The sequence below is a fragment of the Furipterus horrens genome, unplaced genomic scaffold (genome assembly GCF_987537825.1).
Source record: "Furipterus horrens unplaced genomic scaffold, mFurHor1.1.pri manual_scaffold_2, whole genome shotgun sequence".
NCBI lineage: Eukaryota > Metazoa > Chordata > Mammalia > Chiroptera > Furipteridae > Furipterus > Furipterus horrens.
Genome location: NW_028327172.1, coordinates 103089382 through 103116652, shown reverse-complemented (window position 1 = coordinate 103116652; position 27271 = coordinate 103089382). Strand labels below are relative to the sequence as shown.

Here is a 27271-nt window from a genome sequence, read left to right as displayed (position 1 = left end):
GGCCAATATTGCTGATGCTAAAATTCTCAACAAAATATTGGAAAACTGGATTCAGCAACACATTAAGAAGATCATAGACCAAGATCAAGTGGGATTCATCCCAGGGATGCAAGGATGGTTTAATAATCAAAAAACAATAAACATAAAACACCACATAAACAAAATAAAAGACAAAAATCACAGAATCATATCAATAGATACTGAAAAGGCATTTTATAAAGTTCAGCACTCAGCAAAATGAGAATAGAGGGAGTATGCCTCAATATAATAAAGGCCATATATGAGAAAACTAAAGCCAACATCACACTCAAAGGAAAAAAAACTGAAAGCATTCCCCCTGAGATCAGGAACAAGACAAGGATGTCCACTCTATCCACTCCTATTCAACATAGTATTGGAAGTTCTAGCCACAGTGATCAGACAAGAAAAAGAAATAAAGGGCATCCAAATTGGAAAAGAGGAAGTAAAACTGTCATTATTTGCAGATGACGTGATAGTGTACATAGAAAACCTTATGGACTCCACTAAAAAACTACTAGACATAATAAGTAAATTTGGCAAAAGCAGGGTACAAAGTCGATATTCAGAACTCAAAGGCATTTCTGTACACCAACAGTAAAATACCAGAGAAACTAGAAAAAAAATTCCATTTACTATAGCAACAAGAAAAATAAAGTATCTAGAAATAAATTTCACCAAGGAAGTAATGGACTGTACATGAAAAACTACATAACACTGAAGAAAGACATTAAGGAAGATTCAAATAAATGGAAGCATATACCATGTTCATCGATGGGAAGAATCAACATCATTAAAATGTGCATACTACCCAAAGCAATTTATAGACTCAATGCAATCCCTATTAAAATAACAGTGACATAATTCAAAGACCTAGAACAAATACTTCTAAAAGTTATATGGAAGCAAAAATATATTCGGGAATAGCCAGAGCAATCTTGAGACAGAAGAACACGGTAGGAGGAAACACAATACCTGATGTCAAACTATACTACAAAGCCATTGTAATCAAAACAGTCTGGTACTGCATAAAAACAGACATATAGATCAATGGAAGAGAATAGAGAGCCCAGAAATATACCCAGGTCCAAATGGTCAACTAATATTTGACAAAGGGGGAAGGAACTTCAAATGGAATGAAAAGAGCCTCTTCAACAAATGGTGCTAGGAGAACTGGACAGGGACATGCAAAAAAATGAAACTACACCATCAACTTACACCACACACCAGAATAAACTCAAGATGGATCAAAGACTTAAATGTAATACATGACACTATAAAAGTCCTATAGGAAAACGTAGTCAGGAAAATTTCAGATATCCCACGTAGCAATATTTTTGCTGATATATCTCCTAATGCAAGGGAAATAAAGGAAAGAATAAACAAATGGGACTACATCAAACTAAGAAGTTTTTACTCAGCAAAAGAAAACATCAGCAAGATGAAAAGGAAACCAGCCATATGGGAAAACACACTTGTCAATGATACCTCAGACAAGGGATTGATCTCTAAAATATACAAATAACTCATACATCTCAACACAAAGATGACATTCCAATTAAAAAATGGGCAAAGGACCTGAGCAAACACTTCTCCAAAAAGGACATACAGAGGTTCCATAGGCATATGAAAGAATGTTCAACATTGCTAGCCATCAGAAAGATGCAAATAAAAACCACAATGAGATACCACTTTACACCAATCAGAATGGCCATCATCAACAAATCAACAAACAACAAGTGCTGGCAAGGATGTGGAGAAATGGGAACCCTAGCGCACTGTTGGTGGGAATGCAGACTGGTTCAGCCACTATGGAAACAGTATTGAATTTCCTCAAAAAACTAAAAATGGAACTGTCTTTTGACCCAGCAATTCCATTGCTAGGATTATACCCAAAGAATCCTGAAACATCAAATCAAAAAAACCTATACACCGCTATGTTCATAGCAGTACTGTTTACAATAGCCAAGTGCTGTAAACAACCTAAGTGCCCATCTGTAGATGAGTGGATCAAAAACTGCTACACGTGCACAATGGAATACTATGCAGCAGAAAGAAAGAAGAAACTCTTACCATCTGTGACAAAATGAATGGGATTAGAGAGAATTATGCTTAGTAAAATAAGCCAGGCAACAAAAAACCAATACCATATGATATCACCTAATACAGGAAACTAATGAACAACACAAACAAAAGAGCAAAATCAAACCAGTGGCATGTAAATAAGGAGCAGACTAACAGTTACCAGTGGGGAAATGGGAGGGAGAGAAGGGGGTTAAGTAGGGAAGGGTCTAGTCAAGGAACGTGTATAAATGACTCATGGACATGGACAACGGGGAGGGATATGATTGTGGGAGAAGGGGTGGGCTGTGTGGGGGGATAAATAGAGGGAAATGTTGGACAACTGTGATAGAAAGACAATAAATAAATAAATAAAATAGGTTAATTTTTCTTTAGCCATTTTAATATTGAAGATGGAAGAAAATACACATTTCTGGCATATTATGCTTTATTATTTCAAGAAAAGTAAAAATGCAACTGAAAGGCAAAAAAGATTTGTGTAGTGTATAGAGAAGTTGCTGTGACTCATTAAACATGTCAAAAGTAGTTTGTGAAGTTTTGTGCTGGAGATTTCTTGCTAGACAATGCTTTGTTAAAACTATCTTCTACATAAAGAAAAGTATGTCCACTCAGAAGCATTGTAAAAAGACTCTTTAGTGAGTATAAACAGTGAAGAAAAATAAATACAAGGTTTACATATTGAAGAGGAAGAAACTTTTGCTATGCATAATCAACAGATCATATATATAAAAATCCTAAGAGATCTACAAAAAACCCATTAGCACAAAGTGAATTTGCAGTTTGTATTATGCCAAGTTTGTAGAACAAACTATCTATGTATAAAGGGTCAATTGCATTTGTGTAATCCAGCAGTGAGCAATTAGAAAACTAAATATGAAAATACTATTTACAGGAATATCTATAAACATTAAATAAAGATAAAGTTAACAAAATGGAGCAAGAGTTTACACTGAAAATTACAAAACAATTGCTGAGATATAAAGGTCCTAATGAAATTGAGAGATAAGCGATATTCATGGATTAGAAGGTTTTATATTTTTAAACGTCGATTTTCTCCCAATTGATTTCTGTATTCAGTGAAATTTCTATCAAAATCCTAATAGATTCTTTTTTATTTTTTTGGTAGAAATTGTTATGCTAATACAATTTTTTTAATGAAGACACAATTGACCTACAAGAGCCAAAACAATCTTGAAGAGAAAAAAGTTAGGGGATTTACTCCACTTGATTCTTGATTTTTAGACTTTAAAGCAATAGTGATTTTCTCTAAAAATTGCTTTTTACAAATTCTTCCTTCTCTGTGTATGCTTGTTGCTTTTTCCATCAATTGGTGGAGTTTATTTCCCTTGCTCTCAAATCTAGGTTGACTGTCTTTTGATTTGCTTTGACTGATAGAATGTACCAGAAATGACATTCTGTTATTTGGACCTAGCCCTTGTGAAGCTTACAAACTTCCATTTTCACTCTCTTGGACCCCTGAGCCATCATATCAATAGGTCTGATTAATCTGCTAGAGATAATGGTCTCATGAACAGAGGAGGAGGAGACAGGAGGAAAGGCTAGTGGAAAGAAAAGGAGGAAATGGGGGGTGGAGAGAAAGAAGGAGGAGGGGAAAGGAGATGGAGGGGGAGGAAGGAGAGGAGAGGCAGAGAGAGGCCCAAGCAAGGACTTTAGCATCTCAAACAAGCCTTCAGACATGTAAGGGAAGCCATTTTGGATTTTTCAGTGCTAATCAACCTGTATCAATCAACACCATGTGGTGAAATGAGCATATCCTGGTCAAGTCTTACCCATGTTGCAGAATAATGAATAAATAATGGGTTATTGTTTACAGCAAAGCTTTGAGGTGATTGGTTATATGAGTATAGAATCTTCAAATAATGACTGAGCAAATGAATGACATACCCCTCCTCAAAATATGCTAATAACGTGACCATATTGTGTCTGACACTGAAACACTTCCTGCGAGTCTCTTCTATAGATTTTCTAGTACTAGGTAGCTTTCATAATTACACTTTAGAAATCAAAAGATAAGAAAATTTGTATGCAGCATGAAATTACCAGGTAATTAAAAAGATTTTTTTCATTAAATTTATGATTACAAAAGTAATAAATTCTTATTAAAATTATAGTAAAAAGGGGGAAGATCACTTATCCTACCACAAAGCAATGTTTATCTTCTCTTATAATTTCTTCAGTCTGTTTATGCAGTGATGCATTTCATACAAAAAATAAATACATATGTTTTCATAATTGGGATGGCATTTTCTATAAAAATTATACCATATTTCACTTTCAATCTATAGCTAACAAGAACCTGATTTTAATATAATTGTTTTTAGGGCATATGTCTTCTTATAGGTATCCTAACGTGTAAAACATACTTCTATTCTCCCATATTAGCAAAGATCTAGTATAAGAACCAAATCATAAATGTCTATAACAAAATAACTTTTAATAAATAAATATGCATTCCTATAATATCATCTGAATATATTTTGGTCATATATAAATATTAAAGGCCATTAAATTTATTAATGTCACATGAAATTCATTGTAGAAGATGCATATCATATTATACGTACCTTCTTATAAGGATTCATTAGCAAATTTCTTTCTAACTTTGGGAACAAAAAATTGAATTTCTCTTAGATAAACTATTTTTCATATCTTATGAACAGGCTGAACTATGTAACTACTGACTGGTTTTCTTTTACAAAGTATAGAAAAGATTTGTGTCTCTTTTGCTAAAAGTATACCTGCAGTTTTGAAGTTTGTTCTCTGATCCTAATTTTATTATCATTTAAAATATTTATTTATTTATTCAATTAGTATATATATTCTATATTATGTTGTGTTAGTTTCAGGTGTATAATATAGTGATTATACAATCATATACATTACAAAGTGTTCCCTCTGGTATTTCCAATACCCACCTGGCACTCTGACCCTAGTTTTAAATTAATTTCTTTACCTCCATTATTATAAAATTCATAATAAGCTACTTTGCACTTCAGTTTTTTCCACATAATTTTATTTCTAGGACTGCAATTTCCTTCTTAAAGGATCTTAAAATATATTACCAAATTTCTTTTAAAAGACTGTAATAATGTGCACTCTCACCACCGGGCACCTGTCTCAGAATATCTTGCCAGCACTGAGTGTTGTCATTGTTCAGGACTCTGTTAATGTGCTGATGAAAGGGCACTCAATGATTTAATGTCCATTTCCTGGATTACTAGTGAGAGCCCTTTATCTTATATCATGTATTCAAGTGTCTGCTCATCTATCTGTTCTGTAGATCTGAGTCTATTCATGTGCTAATTCTATACTTTCAAAGATAAATAATACTTAGTAGGTAATTTCCAATTTTCAAGTACAAAGACTATTCTTATCCACAAAGTCCAATACAGAGAAACTTTTCTAAAGAAATAATCTAAAAATGAAAAATATTTATGTGAACATATACCCTCTATGCTATTTATAATAGTGAAGAAAATACAACAAAAATGTCCAACAGTATTGAAATGACTGTGAACATACACCAGTAGAGTGAAGTTTTAGATATTAAAAATTATGCTTATTGTGGTTGCCAGTTATAAACTGTTAAGTTAAAATATATTGAAATAAGGGCATTTAAAAACTATTAATATAGAAAAATCTCTGCCACACAATGTTAAATTAATAATACTAGCATAAAAATTATTTTTTTATCTGATTAAAGTAAGTGAAGAGGAGGAGTTAATTCATAAAATATTAACAGTGTTTAACTCTTAACTCACTGTATACTTTCTTCTCTTGAATTTCCATTATTTCCTGAATTTCAACAAAACCATCTTTTGTTTCTTTATAAACTTATTCTAGATTATGGTGGAGGTATATATTTAAAATATAATGTTATTATTATTATTACAAATAGTTATTTTTAATTGGCAATATCTAATTTTATCAATATTATTAATATTCCTTAGCTGAAAGAATTAAAAAAAAAACATCAAACAAGTGAAGACCTCTATTTTAAAAGTTCACTTTTCCAATGTCAAATATAGTTTTAATTTAGAACCAATAATAATGTTTTAAGGACGGGCATGGGAGATTGAAAAAGACATCAAAAGCACAAAATCTTTGACTCTGTAATTTAATAAAAACAACCCATGTCTGTGTGACCATTTATTTCATCTAAATTGTTAAAACATCAATTTCAACATCTCAGCTTATTGTATCCTTTCAGTTCAGATTGAATTTCTCAGTGAAGCATGGTTAGTAAAAATCTTAAAATTTACCTGTCAAATGATGGTTTCTCTCCACAGTCAAAGGCATCCTGGAGCTCCTTAACAAGGTTAGCCTGGCCTGGTAGTCGGAAGAGACCCTCTTCTTTCAGCCCCCTTTGTCGGATGAAGTCCACGCACTGTTCCACCAACATTGGAGCCAGGCGGTTCCCATATCTTTTCTCATAACGGACAGTATCTTCCAGTTTCTGTCCAAAAATGCCTGAAGAAATAAAAAATCACAATGAATTTGAGAAATGTATCTCTTTCCACTTGATGCTTTCTTTTAAAACTCACTGTAAAGGAAAACCAAAGACTGGAATGCTAGTCGTCGTCAGCAGCCGTCCGTCTCAAGAGACGATGGTGTAGCTTCTTAAGAGTCTATCTGCACCGCCGAGAATGGCTGTGCAGTCCGACTCGGGAGTGACACGGTATCTGTCTCCTCCCGTGTTGAATCGACATCTTGAGATGACGCTGGAGTGTCCTCTCCAGTGAAGCTGAAGCTACAGAGCCTGGGCAGGGTGATATGGAGGGTCTGCTGTTGCCCATGCAGCAGACCCCTCCTCTCTTCGCAGCTGAAGGGCCCAAGGGAAAGACGGAGTCAATACAGCTTGGCTTCAGGTGCGCCGCAGGAGTTGCCGGTGTTGACTACAACGTCAAACCGCCTTAGGGACTCCGGCTCCGGATTTTCTGTCGGGGTTTACTCCCTTAGCCTTTCCCCTGAAGAGGTATGCCGCAAGGCAGCGGAGGTTTTTTGGAGTCAGAGTTTTCCTTCTCTGATGTGCCCTGACTGGAAGATCGAACCAGCGACACTTAGCTCGCAGGCCGACGCTCAATCCACTGAGCCAAACCAGCCTAGTAAGCATTTAATATTTGGTACCTCACATTATTATAGACCCAAATTCAAGAAAAATAAGTGTTGCATGTTCAAATTATGAAAGGCCCCAGGATGTGTGGGGAATTATCTTAAAACCATTAGCTTCAGGATTTGACAATAAGAACACATGCTTTACCTTCTTATCTGTATAATAGTTTATGTAAGTATTCAGTAATGCAAAACCATCAAGTTGCAATCAATAAACACTTGCTACCAAAGAGAATATTCTTAGCTCAAATAGAAACAATAACACAATAACAAGCCAAATTAATCTATACCTGGTATCAAATCTGGCACTAGTAGAATTCATATATTCTTTTTAGGAAAAAAATGTTTAATGACCTAGTACTAACATTTGATTGCATATAAAGCAGAATTAAAAAATGGCATTCTCTAAGGGGAGTGAAAATTAAAGCAGGTAACAAGTATGTTTAGCTTAGTTTGTAGTCTTTGGAATAAGCAGTTTCTTTCTTTCTTTTTAATTAAAAAAATTTTTCATTGTTGTTGTATTACAGTTGTCCCAATTTTTCCCTCATTGCTGTCTACTACCCTGCCTCCCCCCCCACCCCGCCTTGCTCTCACAATCACTGCCCACTTCATTGTCCATGTCCATGGCTCATTTATACTAGTTTCTTGACTAGACTCTTCCCCTCTCTCCCTTCCCTTCTGGTCACTGTCAGTCTATTCCTTGTTTCCATGTCTCTGGTTCTATTTTACTCTTTTGTTTGTTTTGTTCATTAGGTTCCTGTATTAGGTGAGATCATATAGTATTTGTCTTTTGCCACCTGGCTTATTTCACTAAGCATAATACTCTCCAGTTCCATCCATGTTGTCTTGAAAGGTAAGAGTTCCTTCTTTCTTTCTGCTGCATAGTATTCCATTGTATAACTGTACCACAGTTGTTGGGTCTTTTTCTTTTTCTTTTTTTTTTTTTTTTTACCCACTCATCCACTGATGGACACTTAAGACTGTTTCCAGCACATGGCTATTGTAAATAATGCTGACATGAGCATAGGAGAGCATAGATTCTTTTGAATTGGTGTTTTAGGATTCTTTGGGTATAATACTAACAGTGGAATGACTGGATCAAAAGGCAGTATCATTTTGAGTTTTTCTGAGGAAATTCCATACTGTTTTCCACAGTGGCTGCACCAAGGCCACTATAATCAAAACAGTCTGGTACTGGCATTAGAACAGACACAGAGATCAATGGAACAGAATAGAGAGCCCAGAAATAAACCCAGGTCTCTATAGTTAATTAAAGATTGACAAAGGGGCAGGAGCACAAAATAGAGTAAAAATAGCATCTTCAACAAATGGTGCTGGGAGAACTGGACAGGGCCGTGCAAAAAAATGAAACTAGACCACCAACTTACACCATACACCAGAATTGGCTCAGGATGGATAAAAGACTTAACTGTAAGCCATGAACCCATAAAAGTCCTACAGGAAAACACAGACAGCAAAATTTCAGATATCCCATGCAGGAAAGATTTCACTGATACATTTCCTAGGGCAAGGGAAATAAAGCAAAGAATAAACAAATGGAACTACATCAAACTAAGAAGTTTCTGGTCTGTGAAAGAAAACATCAGCCAAATGAAAAGGGAACAAGCAGTTTCTTGATAATGGTATGTAGAACATTATTCATTAACCTGACAGACATTCACATTGCTATTTTCTCTTGTCATCTCCACTTTAGAGGCTGGACAATTAAATACTTCTCTCACTTTCCAAAAAGGCATCTGGAGCATTTAGGAAGACATGAGTTTTTCTGATGAAATAGAAAGACACACCTGTAATTTTCAGTCATTCCTTTTTCTTATCTTGAATTTGGACACGTTATTTGTCCATCTAAGAGTAACCCTTTGACCATTAGGCAACAACCACAAAGGAGTGGCTGAAAAGTTCAGAGACAGGGCTGAAATCATTGAACCACTAATTCATACCAAGAGCACCTTCCTCCAGATTTCTTTTTTAATGTGATAAAAATAATACCCTGTATGTTTAAGCTACTGTTGTAATAAAATAAAATAATCATTCTTTCTGATTTCAACTTGCTTGAGCATGCCCAGGTTCCATAAGATGTCAGTTAGGAACTTCTCCTTAGCCCTGCACATAGATATGCTAATCATTAAAGGAATCCAACCTGTAGCCTAGGAATTACCAAAGCAACCTCCCTGCTTAAAACTATTAATACCTCACAAAGGAATAAGAAAGGTATATACAAAAATAACAATTGTTTATCAAAAGATTTATAGGGACATCATTACTGAAGTGATGGCTACCAATATTTGTTAAAAGCAGAGAAGTTTCACCATCCCCCTTGGACCCACGGTGATATCCAGATATCGGAGGTCATCAGTCACCACCATCATTTTTCCCTTCCTTTGACATAAAAGAAGCCTGAATTCCTTACTTTCTCAAAGTAGTTCCTCAGAACACTAGGCCACCATTTTCTCAGTTTGCTGGCTTTCTGAATAAAGTTGCTTTCCTTGCCCCAACTCCCTGTCACCTGACTTATTGGCTGTTGTGTGGTAAGCAGTATGAGCTTTCACTCAGTTACATTGTTAGAAGAGTCTCCTGTATTTTCAACAACACAAAATCCTAATCGATACAATAATAATAACTATTTTGAGGACATTCTAGTATTTTAATAACAAAACTTGCAAGTTGGTAATAAACGGAGAACGCTGACTCTTTCCATGAAGTTCTTTGGAAACTAAAGTGGTGCTTATTTCCCTGAGATGTCTGGGTTCTATCCTGACAAAATTAAGAAAATAGCCTTTGAAAGGCATTTATGGATTATTTTTAAAAATAATGCTGTCATATGGGAATAAATCTTAAGTATCTGTGGTATTTCATTTATTGCTTTGGGTTGATAAATAAATCACTAAATTTTCTCTCCAAATTTGTAATAAAAATCTACTAACGATGGTCCAATTCAACCTCTGTGTGTGCTACACATGAGAACCAAACTCCCAAGGTTTGGTTTTATATAGTCATGAAAAACAGTCAAATATTCTTTTCTGAAAATTCAGGATTTCTTTTTTCCCAAAAACAACTTAGGAAGCTGATCAAGGAAAAGGTAAGTTTTCCTTTAGGTGGGTACTTTGGTCTTTCTTTCCTTTCTTTCTTTCTTTCTTTCTTTTTCTTTCTTCCTTTCTTTCTTTCTTTCTTTCTTTCTTTCTTTCTCTTTCTTTCTTTCTTTCTTTCTTTCTTTCTTTCTTTCTTTCTTTCTTTCTTTCTTTCTTTCTTTCTTTCTTTCTTTCTTTCTTTCTTTTCTTTCTTTCTTTCTTTCTTTCTTTCTTTCTTTCTTTCTTTCTTTCTTTCTTTCTTTCTTTCTTTCTTTCTTTCCTTCCTTCCTTCCTTCCTTCCTTCCTTCCTTCCTTTCTCTCTCTCTCTCTCTCTCTCTCTCTCTCTTTCTTTCTTTCTTTCTTTCTTTCTTTCTTTCTTTCTTTCTTTCTTCTTCCTTCCTTCCTTTCTTTTCTCTCTCTCTCTCTTTCTTTCTTTCCTTCCTTCCTCTCTCTCTCTCTTTTTTTATCTTTCTTTCTTTTTTCTTTCTTCCTCTTTCTCTCTTTTTTCCTTTCCTTCCTTCCTTCATTCCTTCCTTCCTTTCTCTCTCTCTTTCTACCTCTCTCTCTCTCTTTCTTTCCTATATACAAGCTTGCCATTATGGTTAAGAATTTACTTAAGAGATATAGCAAAAAACTAAAAGCTGAAGTTAACATCCTTCAATTTACTAAGTATGTTTTATGTACTAAGTCCTTAACATATATTATCTCATTTTCATAATAAATATATAAGATAGCTATTCTAGACATGAGGAAATTGAGGCTCAGAGATTAAAAAAATCACCCAAGGGTAGTTACACAGCACCAAGTGGCAGGATGAAAGTTCATAACCAGATTTATTTGGCCTTAAAGCCTTTGCTTCCACCTAAGTGCCCATCAGTAGATGAGTGGATAAAAAATCTGGTACATTTACACAATGAAATACTACTCAGCTGTAAAGAAGAGGACAATCTTATATTTCTTGACAGTATGGATGGACCTAGAGGGTATTATGATAAGTTAAATAAACTTGTCAGAGAAAGACAAGTACTGTATGATCTCACTAATATGTAGAATCCAAAGAATAGTATAAATGAACAAAACAGAAGCAGACTCATAGATACAGAGAACAGATCGACAGCTGTCAGGGGCAGTGGGAGCGAGGGGGGGGGCTAGGTGAAATAGGAGAAGGGGTTAAGCAAAAACAAACAAACAAACAAAAACCAACTCATATACACAAACAATAGTGTGGTGATTGCCAGAGGGCAGGGGGTGGGGGCAGGTGGAGAAGGCAGGGGGAATGAATGATGATGGAAGGAGACTAGACCATGGATCATGAGCACTTAATACAATATAGAGATGATGTGTTATATAGTTGTACACTTGAAATCTATTTTATTTACCAATGTAATCCCAATAAATTCAATAAAATATATATTTTAAAATTCCTTAAAATATTTTTAAAAATAATTTATTTATTTGTTTATTTATTTTATTTTTAGAGAGAGGGGAAAGGAGAAGGAGAGGGAGAGAAACATCACTGTGTGGTTGCCTCTCACTTGCGCCCTCCACTGGGGATCTGGCGTGAAACCTAGTCATGTGCCCTGACTGGGAATCGAACCAGCGACTCTTGGCTCGCATGTCGACGCTCAATCCACTGAGCCACAACAGCCAGGGCTTCCTTTAAAAATTAAAAAAACCTTTTGCTCATTCCTGAACACCAGCCCTCTTTTTCTTTTTTAAATCACAATCATGTGTCTTCATTTTCTAGTAGTTTAAAATATTATTAAATTCTAAAAGTGAGTAAAATAGCTTATCTTTTCTCTTGTGCTCTAAATTGATAATAACTACACTGTACTTATGTATACCAGGCAGTATATCTGCATTTCTCTCATTTAAAACTCACGGCACTCTCTGAGGTAGGTACCACGATTATGCCATTTATTCAAGGAGGAGACTAAAGCACAGAAAGATGAATAATTTGCTGGATGTCACACAGCTAGTAAATAGTGGAGCCAGGATTTGTTCACAGCTGTTGGATTCAGCATCATTCTGTATCTACAACACAATAGCTATTTACACAATAATGTGTAGTGTGCACAATGGCTGAAAACTGAGATATAGAGGAAGAAACCTGTCAGCTCACTAACTTTCCTACTTCAATTCTTGTCATCTGCTGAGGGAATGTAAATTTATGGGAAAGTCAGAAAAATAAAGGGCGAAGCAAAAAATTCTGAGCATTTAGTGCGCATGCTGCCCAAAGAAGTTTTTTTTTTTTTTAATGTAAAGAGCTATGTCTACTTAGCAATATAATATATAAGTGTTACAGTGTGTAGACAGTAGTTACATATACTTAGAGATTCCCGTGGAAATATATAGTTTCTCCTCTAGACCTAGTCTTGTTAAGAATTATAACAGATGCATACTTCCCTTTCCCTAGCATTGGAAATAGAATGTCCCAAATGTCTCTGGCTTGCAATGATCGGTGTGAGTTAACCTCCTATATGAGAATTTTTATGAGAAAAGTGAGGGGGAAATTATTTTTAAGTTGTTTTATTTAATATTTCATTTGAGGGGACAGTGAAACTTTAAATTTTAAAACTGACAAAAAAGAACAAAGGTTATGAGCTAGTCCCAACTAGCAGCATGGGGAAAAGACACATTAATTAGTAGATTATTAACAGGAATATATGAGTGCAAACAGTCTCAGCTATATCCATTTAAATTCTCAGTGAGGTTTCACACTCCCTGATAAAATTGTGCCAGAGTTTCTGGGTGACAACAGTACATCATGCGTACTTCCCCTAAAAGTACATTGTCGTGCCATAAAGCATCACCCAGGATTGTGACTTTCCATCGGACTGAGAAAGTAAATCACACAGGTGAATTTATTATGTCTTTGGGCAGCTATTTCAACTGAAGGGGGGGGGGGAAGTAAACAGAAATCTAAGCAACCTTCAGGGTTTGAGAGCTTGTTCCTTTACTGTGATTTATAGAAAAGGTAGCTAGAGGCAGCCTGTGAAATAAGTGAATGTGATCACATAAATATGTTCGAATTCCATTCATCCTAAAAATGAATAACCAAATACAATGCCAAACCTTCTTGGACTCTCTGTGCCCTGTAATTTTCCTCTTTGCACCTAGTATCCCAGTTATAAAACTCTGGCTTCAGTTCCTCCCTTTCTATCTTCTCGCCTGACTATTGCAAATTGGCCTATGACCCCACCATTCCAGTAAAAGAGCCTTTCCTATAGTCACCAATAACTCCCTAGTTGCCAAATCACTGACAGCCAAGTTTATTTTTATAAAGTTCATGCCTTATTCCCCTTAAAACTATCAATCTCATCTTCTTCCTGACCCTTCTCACATGTCACCCAATTTCTGCCTTCCAGAATAGCCTTCCCAGTCTCCTTCTTGACTATGCTGTCCACTATACTTTCTCGGAAGTTTGCTGGTTCTCTGAATTATGTCCTCAACCCTGTTTTCACCTCACTTGTCACAGTTTCTTTGCTGGATACCACCTAATTTCACTGTATAGCAATCATTTTCAGATCCGTATCTCAATTTGGTTAACTCTATGGTCTCTAGCATTGGATTTCTACATGCCCATTAGAACCCTGAACATGGATATCTCATGCTTAAAATTTCTAAAACTGCCTAACCTTGTCTTCAAAGGCTGTTCTACTTATAATCCTGATTTTGATTATCAGTACCAGTTATCCACCCCCAAATCATTGAAGTGCCATTTGAGAGTCAACCTACATTCCTCTTTTCTTCACTACCTTCATTTACTCACCAAGTCGGTCCTTTCCAAACTCATTACTACTATAATAGGCTAAATCCTCAATATTTCCTACAGGTCTTTTTGAGGAGTCCTCAGTACAAGTAAGTGTTGCCACAGTGATCTTCATAACATTTAGATCAGATCATACCACTCTTTTGCTTTATTTCTTCCAACGGTGCCCACTGGCCAACCAAACTCCTTTTCATGAAATATAAAGTTTCCATAATGTGACCTCTGTTATTTTCTACCATTCAATCAACAATGTTTATGTAGCACCCATTGTGTGCCAGGTACTGTGCTATATCTTCCCTCATTTCTGCTGCTTCCTCACAAACAACATGCTCTCTAGTACTCTCACTATACTGAACTGTGTCTTGTTTCCTAAATATAACAGGATTGATCATGTCCTCAGGCCTCCTTATAGAAGATAGGTCCTGCCATCATGAGTCAGCCTAGAAAAAGTTATCCTGCAAGGTTCAACTCATATCATCTCCTATGTTAAGCCTTTATTAACATTCTTTCACCCCCACCCTGGCTGCAAAGCTTGATAAGTTTGTTCTTTGGTTTCTTAGCATGTTACTTTGTAAGTATTTACTTAGATGACTATCTGTACTGAACTAGGCCCCCACTAGTGAAAAGAGGAATGTGCTTTCATAATTATAATTATTTTACATTTATTATTATTATAAATAATATTGAAAAAGAGCTGTATGCTATATATCTATCTTATGAAATTTAGAGAGGTTTGATCATTCTCCAAGATGCCATAGACTGAGAAATAAATTGGGATTGGCATCAGAACGAAAGGACTTCAAAATTCATACTCCATTCTGTCTCCTGCTATGATACAAATGCTTGTGTATGAAAACTTAAGGTCTAAGATGATGGTATCAGGAGGCAGGGCCTTTGGGAAATGATTAGGTCATGAGGGCAGAGCCTTCGTGAATAGGATTAATGCGTCTATAAAGGGATCCCAGAGACTTTCTATAATGTGAGAATACAACAAGAAGTGGACAGTCTGCAACCTGGAAGAGGGCTTTCACCAGAACATAACCATGCTGGCCTGGTGTCAGAGTTCCAGCCTATAGAACTGTGAGAAATAAATTTCTGTATTTAGAAGCTACCCAGTCTGTGGCATTTGGTTATAGCAACCCGAACTGACTAAGACATATAGGCAAACTCTCTTCCTTCTATCCCTGGGGCTTAATACTAAAGTAGGTGAGACTTGACTGTTCTGTAAATATTTGTGGAAGTAATAAGTTTATTAAAGCAAAGTACTTTACCTCCTCAATTATAGGAAATATATGAATAACTTAAAAATAAAATGGAACTCATCAATAGTTCTCAGGTTGTGGCATTGATTTTTATAAAAACTTAAAAAAAAAAGAACAAAAAACATGCTTGGTTTGCTGATGAAAAGCTAGAAGTTAAAAAACTTCTTGGTTTTTGCTCCAATTCTTTGCTATTGGTTATTTTTCAGAGTTTCCTCTCTCTCCCTTCCTATAGATCATGTGTTGAGCCATAGAGAGAATTTGCTTTTACTTATCCCTCTGCTTACTGCAACCCTGGTAACAGTACAAGTCTTGGTACTACCAGGACTGTAATAATTTTCAGCTAAAAATGAACATTCATCCATAGTAAATGGACAAGTGAAAATAAAAGACATCCCATTTAGTACAGAAACAAAAACAGCTAAAGTTTACTTCAGTCTGTCACCAGTACTTTCTAAGTAGCCAGCAAATCTTACATGATAGAAAATTTAATCCAAGAAACTAAGAATCTATAATAACCAGTGAATGTTTTGCAGAACTTTGACACTTTTTATAGAGTGGAAAAGGAAGAAGAAAAATAAAGGTCTGGAAAATTTAATGTAATAATGTGGACATAGTGACCTAGTGGCCTAGGTCTTAGATTAGCAGAATAATTATAGACATCCTTTACATCCAAGACATGCTAATTACATGCATTTTCTTATTTGACATTCACAAACATTCTACAAGGAGGTCTCTCTTCTACAAACAGATTCAGAGATGCTAGATGACCTAAAGTCACACATTTGGGAAGTGGCAAACCTGGGGTACACATGCAGGTCCATCTAATTCTAAAAGTCACCTTCTTCTCCCCATATTGTGTTAATTCAATTCATACATTTTTTTTCATAGTGCTGACCACTCTCTTAGGATCATCTAGGAGAAAATATTTTTTCATAAATTTCGAAGACTAAATCTGATTTCACGTAGTTCAGGGAAATCACTGCCTTGGCAAATGGGCCCAAAATCAGTCTTGTTCATGGGCTTCTCAGACTTTGCTCATAACTCAGTGTAGTGCTTACCACAGAGTAAGAATTATTTATTTGTGTTTCTTTATCCCCAAGGAGTCTGTGAACTCATCCACAACATCACTTGGTAGATTCTCCATAGAACATTAATGAGTTCCTTATTCATAGTACCATTTAAAATTATGTGGATTTGGATAGTAGCATTCTGTTGACCAAATCAATTTCCATAAATGTGATTGCAGTATGCATAACATATGATAATCTTTAAAGAACATGTTGGTTTTATCCACAATCATTATAAAGTCATTTTATTTTAATTCCTTATTGCCCATAGACTAACAGGAAAACATAGATAAGAATCCTACTATAATTCACCAGTTTGCCATAGATCTTGAATACTTGATTGAGCAGACCTATTGTCATTCTTCACTTTGAGAAGAAATTAATACTTGTCTTTTCTACTACAAAGCTACATGGAGCACTTTAAGACTTCTCTGAAGACAAGGTTGCAAAGTGGCAGCATACATGAAATAGAAGGGCTACAGAGTATAGAGTATAACGGATGAAGAAATGACAGCCAGCACCGTCTTGAAGGAAACGTAGAAAGCATCATAGCAGAGAGGGCACAGTGAACAAAAGCAAAGAGGTGGCATAGAAGATATGTTTAGGGACAAAGAGTGGAGAAGTCTGGGGAACTGGAGTTTATTCTCTAGGGAATAGATGGACTGGCTGGAAGGTCTTGATGATTATATAATATAGTTAGGACTTCCTTTGGGGTGAACTGGGACTCAATTTTTTTTCAGCTGTGGAACATTGCCTGACAGTACTGTTTAGGAATACCTATCAGGCAACATTTTACAAATAGACTGTATGTTGTAAAAAATTGTGAAGAATGTTGGAGATGAAAAGAGGTGAGGATGGATGTTGTCTTGAAGAGCTACTTTTTACGTTAAAGTTTGTTGTGTGCATGAAGCAACAAACACAGAGGACTAAGGTGATGGGAATAGAAATGGAGCTGAAAGAATATAAAGAAGGAAGAAGCTAAGTGGTTATGTATAGGAGGGGAAAACGCAATAGGAATAAATGATGGCTTATCTCCAGGAAAAGAGCAACTCAGGAGGGAAAAAAAAAGAAAAAAAAACAAGCTAAAGTTAGGGTTTAAAATTTACCTTAGTCTGTTTCATGATCACAATAACCTTAAACCGGCTAGCTTATTACAACTAGAAATAAACACTAACATTCAGGACCGCAAGTGTTATTCACCCCCAGGTAATCAAAAGATTGGTTGTGTTCTGCATATTAAATATTAGCCTTAACGAGATTAAAAAATTATAGTTTCAAAAGCAAGAGAGTAAAAACACGTTGTAATCTTTATCTCACCAGAACATAAACACAGAGCACCACCACCCCCAGTTTTCTGCCTAATAGGTGTTTCTTATTTCCCAGGTTTTCAAAACCACTAGGAAAATGTTTTTGGTGACTTCATTAGGAAGAGGGAGATGAGAAGGGCAGTAAAGGACAGACAAGGTCTGGAAGAGAAAGGAGCCCTGAGAAGTCAGTTATGGCTTACAAAGCACTCAAGCTCCAACATCACCAGGCCTCTGGAAACTAACTTAGTCCCACACTTCAATTCTGAGGACATTGTAAAGTGGTAAGTTTCTGTCTGTCTACCCTTGACAACAGTAAAAAAAATATGCTTTAAATGTGGATCAGGAAAAGCAGACACATCACGTCACCATTTTTTACTTCTGGGCACTCTTCCATGATCCCTGCCCTTTCCCTTTTGCTTTCATTGAAATGACTTAAGTTGATGCTCTCTGATAGGCTTGGGAGAGGAACTCAGAAACCCAGGTCCACTTCTTGAACTCCTTGAGCACCCAGAAGATTAAACAAAGCACACAAGAACCCTCTCTTCTTAAGGTGACATGGTTCAGAAATCCAGGGTTGAAAGAAAAGTTTGTTCTTTTCAGTGCCAGACCTTAAATAAGGACGTAGACACCCTGTGCTTCTTGCTGTGGTTGCCCTGAATGACTAGGCAGCAGGAAACAGCATTGCAGCAGCCTGCGCACCTTCTCCCAGAGTGCCACTGTGGTCCTGCGGCCAGTTAACTGAGACAGGATGGTGTGCACTGAGTGGCTCCAGAGAAATGAAAATTTACAACTGCTGAATGCTTTCTGCACCTCCTCTCCTTTATGGTTCTGACAGAAACCAGAAGACAGCTTTGTAAATTAAAAATCTGTTAATCCTTGACTCAAAGGCTGAACATTCCCCAGATTACTGTGATTTTGCAGAGGAAAGGACCAATCTGTAAAAATAGCCACAGGAGATGATAGACAGAAGCTGTTCCCCATTCCTGTTATTGCCATTCACCAGCTTATGGGAACTATCTTTGCAGGCACTGCCTTCCCTCATTGGTATTTAAGGAGAAGGGAAAAGGGTGGCTGAGGAACAGCGGTGTTAGCCAGGGTGATTGCAGATCTGCTGTACTCCACTATTGAAGGAGAAAATGTGGAAAAGATAATGAAGGCCTTGCTCTGGGCTTCAATGATACCTTAATTGTCCCCAGAACATCTCATGCTACAGATGAATGGCAATAGCCCAGGAATATAGATTTTCTCTAGTGTTTGGATAAAACTGATTTAGCTGCTGAGGGGATGGGGGAAACAGGAGAAGGAATGTTTTGTAAACAATTAGTTCCTAGCCTTTTCAATTTCTATCACTGTCTATTTCTCTGTCAATGATGCAATCTTACAGTAACCCTAATCTGTACTCTAAAACCCTGTTCTGAAATCTCTATAGATTTATAAAATGTAAGACATGAATGAGGGAGGAATAAAAAGTAACACCTGAACTCCTTGCTGATAATATATGCTAATGATCACAGCCAGATCATAGCTGCTTTAAGGGAAAGACTCAGAAAAAACTAGGTTTAGTTTTAAAAAGTTCCCACTATATTTTCCTTTATGTGATTTTTCTTATTTTGCTGTATTTTCATTTTTGTTGTTGTTGGTTACTAAGTAGAGAGGGTTTATAGGTGGCAGATTAAATAAAAAAGGGAGAAGGAATGACCTTAGATGTTATTCACATCAGTTCCTGATTAAATTAGCTCACTGTACATGACATTAAAATTATAATTATCTAGTTCCAATTTAGATAATCATTCCATTTAATTATTCCCATTTTAAAGCAATAAAACTTGTAAAATATTTTGATACATAAACATTTTCTAAAAACGTTCATTTTACCCATGCTATATTCTTTAACTCTCCCTACATAAATTAATTCAGAAATGCCTTAGTTTCTTTTATTGATCATAAATTGTTATGGTCCCCCACGTCTTGTTTCTGATAGTTCACATCTTTGGCCTCTCTCAATGCTACCTACTTGGGAAGTCAAGGTGACTTCTACTCTGATCAGTGTTATTCAATGTGGTAGAAAGCCTCTTGTAAACGATCACTACAATGAACCATATTATTAACATTTTCTCTGCAGGGGAGGTGAGGGAAGCACAAGCAGCCAGATACAAACCGATGTGATGGGAGAACAGAACAGGGATGTGAGAGGGACCCATTTCAATGCATAACGACATGGCTGCTTGATTTGGGTCTGGGAACAGCCCAAGGGAGTCTTGGGCCCCTGTCAGAATGGTCAGTGCAGCTTGTTTACTTCTCATCAGTCAAGGTGAACCCCCCCTTCCTTAAGCCCCGTCTACCTAGCTTATTCACAGACAGGAATAAACAGATCAATTTGAACCTTGAAAAATCATTATAAACGAGCAAATGACACACACAGATCACTTTTTTACAGTTCTAATCTCTTGGTTTCCAAACTCCCATTTTATCTGAGCATAAACTGACCTTAAAGCATCAAAGAATATGTGCATATTTTTAAAAGGATATTCACAACGTCATCTACCTACCTTTCCGAAAACTAAAACATCGTTTGATTCTTCTGTATGTAGTTTTAGGAATGAAAGGAGTTGACGCTAAGGCACCTGAGGGCCGTCCCCCCATCGTCCGGTCTTCAGGCATCATATAGGCCCAAAGTTCTGACAGTCTCAGGCTTCCTTAAGGCCTGCCTCTGCACCATAGCCCACAGCCACTCCTTCTCCTGTTTGTTTATTTGTTAGGTTTGAAGTGCTGATTCTTAGAACTCGGAGGTTTTTATTATCCAAGTCTTGAAACAAGGGTAAGTTACCATCTCTCATTTACTTCTTTTTGGAAAAAAATTTTTTCCTTTTCTCTTGCCTAATCCAGATATATATTTAAGGTTTTTTTTTTTTTTTTTTTTTTAAGTTTCTGCAGACATTCCAAAATGTCACAGCAAAAAGAACTGCAGCAAGCAAGCTGCAACTCCCAAACAGCAGGATTTTATTTATTTATTAAGAAGTGTCTTCTCAGCTGGAACTGGGGGGGAGAGGGGGGCTGGGAGTCTTCTGAAAAGGTCAGCAAATAGCCATGTACAAGGGGACAGAAGAACAATGACAAAAAGGATCCTAAGGAGTACTTCAGGACCGTCCTTGCTGGTTCCTTTCATCTGAGCAACAGGGGAGGTGAATAATGGCACCTTCTCCAGAAAGCATTTCAGTGCATGATAGATTCTTTTCAAAGGGCTCCCCTGTTCCTTTTATAGCACCCCTCATCCTTTGATGCTCTGCAGGCTTCTCCTCCCTTTTTCCTTCTTTCTTCAAACTCCCGGGCTCCCGAGAGAATCGCCACGTCAGAAGAGTCGAGTGCCTATTCCAGGAGACTCCTTGGATCCGTGAGGGAGGCGTCTCTGCAGGGAGCTTCTCTCCCTTCCTCTGGCGCTGGCTCCCTTTTCTCAATGAGAGCTGGGCCGGAGCTGGCAGGGTCGTGGCTGCCTCCAGTGCCGCTGGTCACATGCAGCAGGTGCAGTCACAGCAGTATGAGGGGAGGAGGGAGAGGGCCACGAAACGGTGTGAACCCCATTTTTTTCGTTTGAGTTGCCTTCCCCGCTCTCATCTGTGCAGCACCTTTACAGCTGGCTGCCTCGCTGCCATAAATCCAAACAGCACCAGAGCACCTGAAGGGGGCAAACATTTTTGATCCTTCCTTCCTGCATTTATTCTTTTCCTGTATAAGATAAAAAGTCTTTGCCATTGAATCTGCTTTTGAGTGCTGACTTAAATGCTCGTATCGTTAAAACGTGTATGTGTGTGTATTTGTATATGTTTGTGTCTGAGAAATAGAAACTATTCTAGATTTAGTAACAAAAAGTCTGCAGGTATGACCACAAAACAAGTCAACTCTACTCATATGCATGCATGCGCGCGCGCATGTGTGTGTGTATTTATTTATTTCTCTGGTTACAGTTTGAAAGCCAATCCTGTTTTCAGCTTTCTCCCTGCTCTTGTATGCACCCTTTGCACCCAGCCTCCATGTCCACCAACCCTTTCAGTCCAGCTCACTGAGCAATTCACTCACTCACTGGGTTAATCATTCATCTACCTGGCTGTTCCATGAGCAGACTTGGAATGCCAGTGCTTTAACCCCAAATGACCCCCAAGGCCTCTGTGTTCCTTCTTAGCCATTCAGCAGATTTCCAAAATTGTGAGGAGTACTAAAAAAGACACTCCCTTTAGAAACAACATTACTCTGCTTAGCCTACCCAGACAGGACTATTTTGTCACTGAAGGGATCATTCTTAGTTATTTATGCCCTGCTGTTCAAACATTGTTTATAGCTCCATGTCACAGCATGTGGCTAAGAAAATGAGAAGTCACAAGGTAAAACTTAGTACTACTAAGACAGTGGCAGGGCTGGGTTGGCCAGTGGAACACTTTACGGACCTCAGCATTGGTAGGAGAGAACACAAGGAATCAATCACAGGACTAGAGCTGGAACAGTTTTGTCCAATTTTCTTATTTCACAAGTAAGGAAACTAAAGATGAGGGGGTCACTTATCCAAGATCACACACAGCAGGTCTGTGTCAGAGGCAAGACCACAGTGCCTCTTAATTAACCCTTGCTTGCCCACATGCAATTATTCATTATAAGGATTATTCATATTCAGCATTTTTACTGCTTTGATGGACCTCTGACTCAACTCTTCATAAGGAGATGGAAATACACAAGAAGAACCTGATTTTGTTGGTAGCTAAATTTAGGCTAACCACTCAGATCTCAGGAACGATTAATGGCTTCTCAGTTCCCCTAGATCCTGGGTGAGGCACTTCTATATACATTGCTTCAAGAAAAACGGAAAAGAAACCCAGGGTAGAACAAAAACAAACAAACAGAATAAAAAACAAACCTCCTAATTTTCCAAAGCTAAATAAATGTTTTGAAATCCTAACTTTTGGATTTCACTGTTAGGCAAAAATGATGTGCCTCTCAGTTAGCATTGTTAACAGGGTAGCAACAGTTTACAGGTGTTTTTAAGAAGATAACACAAAGTTGAGGTATCTAGGTCCAATACCAAATGTTGTTATCAGGCTAGATGGTTAAGCAAGGAGGTCTACTTTGTACATTTCCATTGTTTCCCTTCCCCCATCTGATGATTTGTTGTCTAAGTTTTCCTTATTTGATAAAAAGAAAAGTTCTACACTTTATGATTTTCATTTAACAGTTTTTAATTTATAGAGATTGAAATGGTAGGTAAGCTCCTCAGGTTTCTCCTTTATTTTAATAAAATGTCTATTATTGGAGTGGTAAGGAGAGGGTATTTTACACTTATATGGAACCTGAACATAGATAAACTTAGGTGCTTTATGAAAAACTTTTTAAAAACACAGGCTGTGAAACTACAATACAAACAACGAAATGTCTTCTCTGTAATAGACACATTTAAAGTGTATCCAAAGGTGGTGTACAGAAATCGGTAAATCAGGGAGATATGTCACCTTCCAAATGCCTTTACAAGTGCCATTTAATCAATGATGGCAAAAATCTTTGAGTAGTGGGAAGGAAGCTGGAAGCCAAGAAGTCTTTATTTAGGATTAACAGGTCATAGGTTTCATACAAAGACAGAAGGGTAAATGTGCTTTTTTAGGTAAGGTATTTATGGCAATTTGAGAACCTTTAAAAAGAGCTTTATTGAGATATAACTCATATATCATAGATTTCTCCATTTAAATTTTATAACTAGATGGTTCTCAGTATACCATCACAGATATATGAAACCATCATCAGAGTTAATTTTAGAAAATGTTATCTCAAAAAAATATCTTTGGCTATACCCTCCCACTCTCATCCCAGCTCTAAGCAACCACTAATCTACTTTCTGTCTCTATAAATTTCCCAGCTCTATATTTAATATGAATGAAATCATATAATATTTGGCCTTTTGTGACTGGCTTCTTACATGTAGCATCATAATGTTTTCAAGGTTCAATCATGTAGCATGTGTCAGTACCTCACTCCACTTTTTGGCTGAGTAAAAATCCATTTCATGGATATTACTACATTTTGATAATCCATTGTTTGCTGATGAACATTTGAGTGTCTCCACTTTCTGGCTATTAGGAATAATGCTGCTATAAAGATTCATGTGTAAGTTTTTGTGTGGATATACAATATGTTCTCATTTCTCTTAAGTATATACCTATGAGAGCAAATGCTGGGTTCTGCAATAATTATGTTTAATCATTTCAGGAATTGACAGACTTTTTCAAAGTATCATACTGCATAATTTAACATGTCCATCAATAATGCAGGAGGGTTTTGATTTCCACACATCATTGCCAATACTTGTTTTTATTGGACTTTTTGACTTTAGCAATCCCGGTGGGTGTGAAGTGGTATCACATTGTAGATGTGATTTGCAGTTCCCTGATGACTAATAACTATATCACTTTTGGAGTGAGCATCTTTTCCTGTGCTTATCAGTCATTTGTGTATTTTCCTTAGAGAAATGTTTATTTAGATTCTTTGCCTATTTTTAATTGAGTCAAATTGGGGTCAAAATTTGATTTATCTTTATTATTGAGTTGTAAGCGTTTATTATATATTTCAGATGCAGTATATGATTTGTAAATACTTCCTCCCATTCTGTGGGCTGTTTTCTCATTTTCTTGATGGTGTCAATTCCAGTATTTTTGAAGGACTAGAAAAACTATTCATTCTGATCATCACACTTCAAAAATTTTTGTTTTTCATGTAATTAAGACTATACTATCAATAAGGCATGGACGTGTAATTGTGTGTGTGCGAGTATGTGTTTTACCCCCACAGTAGAAGTTACAGATCACGCTGTGTCAGAAGACTTGGGTTTTCTTTCTACTTCTGTTACTCGCAGTGTGACACTTGCCAAGTTATTCCTCCCCCTAAACCATCCAATGCAGGATTGAACTAAAACAGTGGTTTTAAACTATTCTTATTCAGTGGAGAACTTATTTTCAATGGAATGTTAAGTAAAATTTTAATATGCCAGATAAACAAAAGGGTTTTCAGTTATATAAATTTATATTTGAAACTCAAATTTATACTATTTCTTTAAAATTCAGTCAGTGAGCATGGGGTGGGGGTGCTATATTAACACAAACCTTTGAGACCCATGAATATGGATGACATTTGGGATATTCTGTCAGTCTCAATATTTAATTTAGTTCTATATTCCATGTTAATGTTAGAAAATTCCAATTTTTAGATAAATCACAAAGGATTTCTTATAAATTGAATGAGTGCTTTAAAAGCTTGCTTTGCAAGCCCTGGCTGGTGCTCTGTTGTTAGAGCATCATCCTGATATGCCAAGGTTAGGGGCCTGCTCCCTGGTCAGAGCACATACAAGAAGCAACCAATGAAAGCATAAATAAGTGGAACAACAAATTGATGTCTCTCTCTCAAAATAAAAAATCAATAAAGAAAAATTAAGAAGCATAAAACATGCTTGTTTTGCAATCTCATAATATTTTTTGATTAAACTAAGAGGGCAGATTTATTCTTTGGAGCATTGTTCTATTATAAGTGCTTTACATAAAAATGTCTCTCTTTAAAAGTAAATATGAATCAAGAATTTGCAAATCCCTGAAGCTATTCCATAGGATAATGTATATAAACACATCATCTACTAGAGTATACCTTCCAGGTTCATAAATTTGAAGATTTATTTATATCTTTTTCCCAGTGCCACAGGGATCATTTCTGAAACTCTTGGTCTGATAGGACCTCTTATAGTCATTTATTTGGTGAAGCTTACTGAATCTCATTCATTTTTTCTTGAGAAAAGGACAGGCAGAAGAGGAAGAGAGAAAAAGCATGTTTGATGGAAGTGATGACTCAACAAAAATACCTCCTTCAGCAAATATTAAGGATTCTCCTGAACCAAGGAGCCCAGAATGCTTATAACAGAGGTTCCCCTCTGTTTTTGAAGGTCTTTACAAACAGTAGAAACTTTGAAAAGATCTCAGGCTCCCCACAAATCCATGGCCCTGGAAGTACCAGCAAACCTCTAGCAGTTAAGTAGGTGTCTCTCAGATATAGTCATGTGAGGAATCCTCTGATAAGGTACTTGGATAGGGACCGTAGCCCCATGAGCCTTTTCAGATGTTTTACATAGTGACTTACTAGTCATTTTAGTATATGAATAGGGTGACCAAATAAGTTATCACCCAAACTAAAACACTGTGAGAGTAAAAGGCAGCATTATAAATTATTAGCTTGGGACAACAGTTGTAAACCAGACTGTTACCAGGCAAACTGGGGTGATTGGCCACCCTGGGTAATAACCAACTTCTCCCCCAACAGAAGGTATTGCTAAAAAAAAAAAAAAAAACAATTTGCAGATATGTATCATTAATTTGGTAACATATCAATAAATCTTCAATGAATCTTTACTATTTTAATTTGAATCTAACTTTTCAAATTTTAAACAAAGCTTTTGAAGCTTTTCTAAAATTTAAAGTGGTTAGTAAGTCTAAGAAGCCTATGATATGTTAAGGGAAAAGAATTTCACTTCTGAATTTAGAGTGCTGACAATACACATAAGAGGATGTAAAATAAATACACAAATCATAATTTTTCACTAAATATGAATTTGATTTAATATAATTTATTTAAAATACATCAACATAAATAATTAGTCTGCACATTCTTTTCCCAATTTCTCTTCCCTTTGTTCCCATTCACCCAGTGACTCCCGTCCCTTCAGTTGTCCCCCACCTTAGTCCATGCCCATTGATTGTGCATATAGGTTTTCTCAACATCTTCCTGTCTACTCTACTCCCTCCTACTTTTAAATTCCTGTACCACCTCCCTCCCTTTCCCTCTTTCTCCCTCCCTGCTGACCTCCCCCCAAAATGTTCCCCATACCTATAATTCTTTTCCAACTCTCGTTACCTACTCCGTTTGTCTTTGTTTCAATTCCTTAGCTTCTGTTGTTGGTTGTTGTGATGCAGTTTTCATTTTAATGTTCATAGTTTTGATCCTCTTTCTCATAAAGAAGTCTGATGAACTCCTTCAGTTTTACTCTGTCCTGGAAGCACTTTCTCTGCCCTTCTATTCTGAATGACAGCTTCGCTGGTTAGAACAATCATGGTTGTAGGTTTTTGCTTTTCATTATTTTGAATATTTCTTGCCAGTCCTTTCTTGCCTGCAGAGTTTCTTTTGAGAAATCAGCTGATGGTCTTATTGGGACCCCTTTGTACATAATTCTCTTCCTTTCTCTTGCTGCTTTTAAGATTCTCTCTTGATCCTTAATTTTTGACATTTTGATTATAATGTGTCTTGATGTGGTTCTCCCTGGGTCCAGTTTTTTTGGAACTCTGTGCTTCCTGGACCTGTAAGTCTATTTCCTTCCCCAAGTTAAGGAAGTTCTCCTTCATTATTTTTTCATATAATTTTTCTATTTCTAGTTCTTCTTCTTTACCTTCTGGCAACCTTATGATTTAGACGTTGGCCCGCTTAGAACTGTCCCATAGGTTTCTGAGCCTCTCCTCATTTTCCTCATTTTTTG

At 36.6% G+C, this 27271-nt stretch overlaps 1 protein-coding gene across 5 annotated transcripts in view; it reads right to left on the bottom strand.

Moving 5' to 3' along the window:
• ARHGAP24 (Rho GTPase activating protein 24) overlaps positions 1 to 27271 on the bottom strand; it is a 638162-nt gene that overhangs the window by 51457 nt on the left and 559434 nt on the right. For 4 of the 5 annotated variants that reach the window (XM_090266255.1, XM_090266256.1, XM_090266259.1 and 1 more), the window contains one exon: positions 6384 to 6591. In XM_090266255.1, coding sequence (XP_090122381.1) covers positions 6384 to 6591 — 208 coding nt within the window. Of the gene's footprint in view, positions 1 to 6383; positions 6592 to 20279; positions 20611 to 27271 lie in introns of those variants that run through there. The other variant, XM_090266257.1, reaches the window with a different exon arrangement.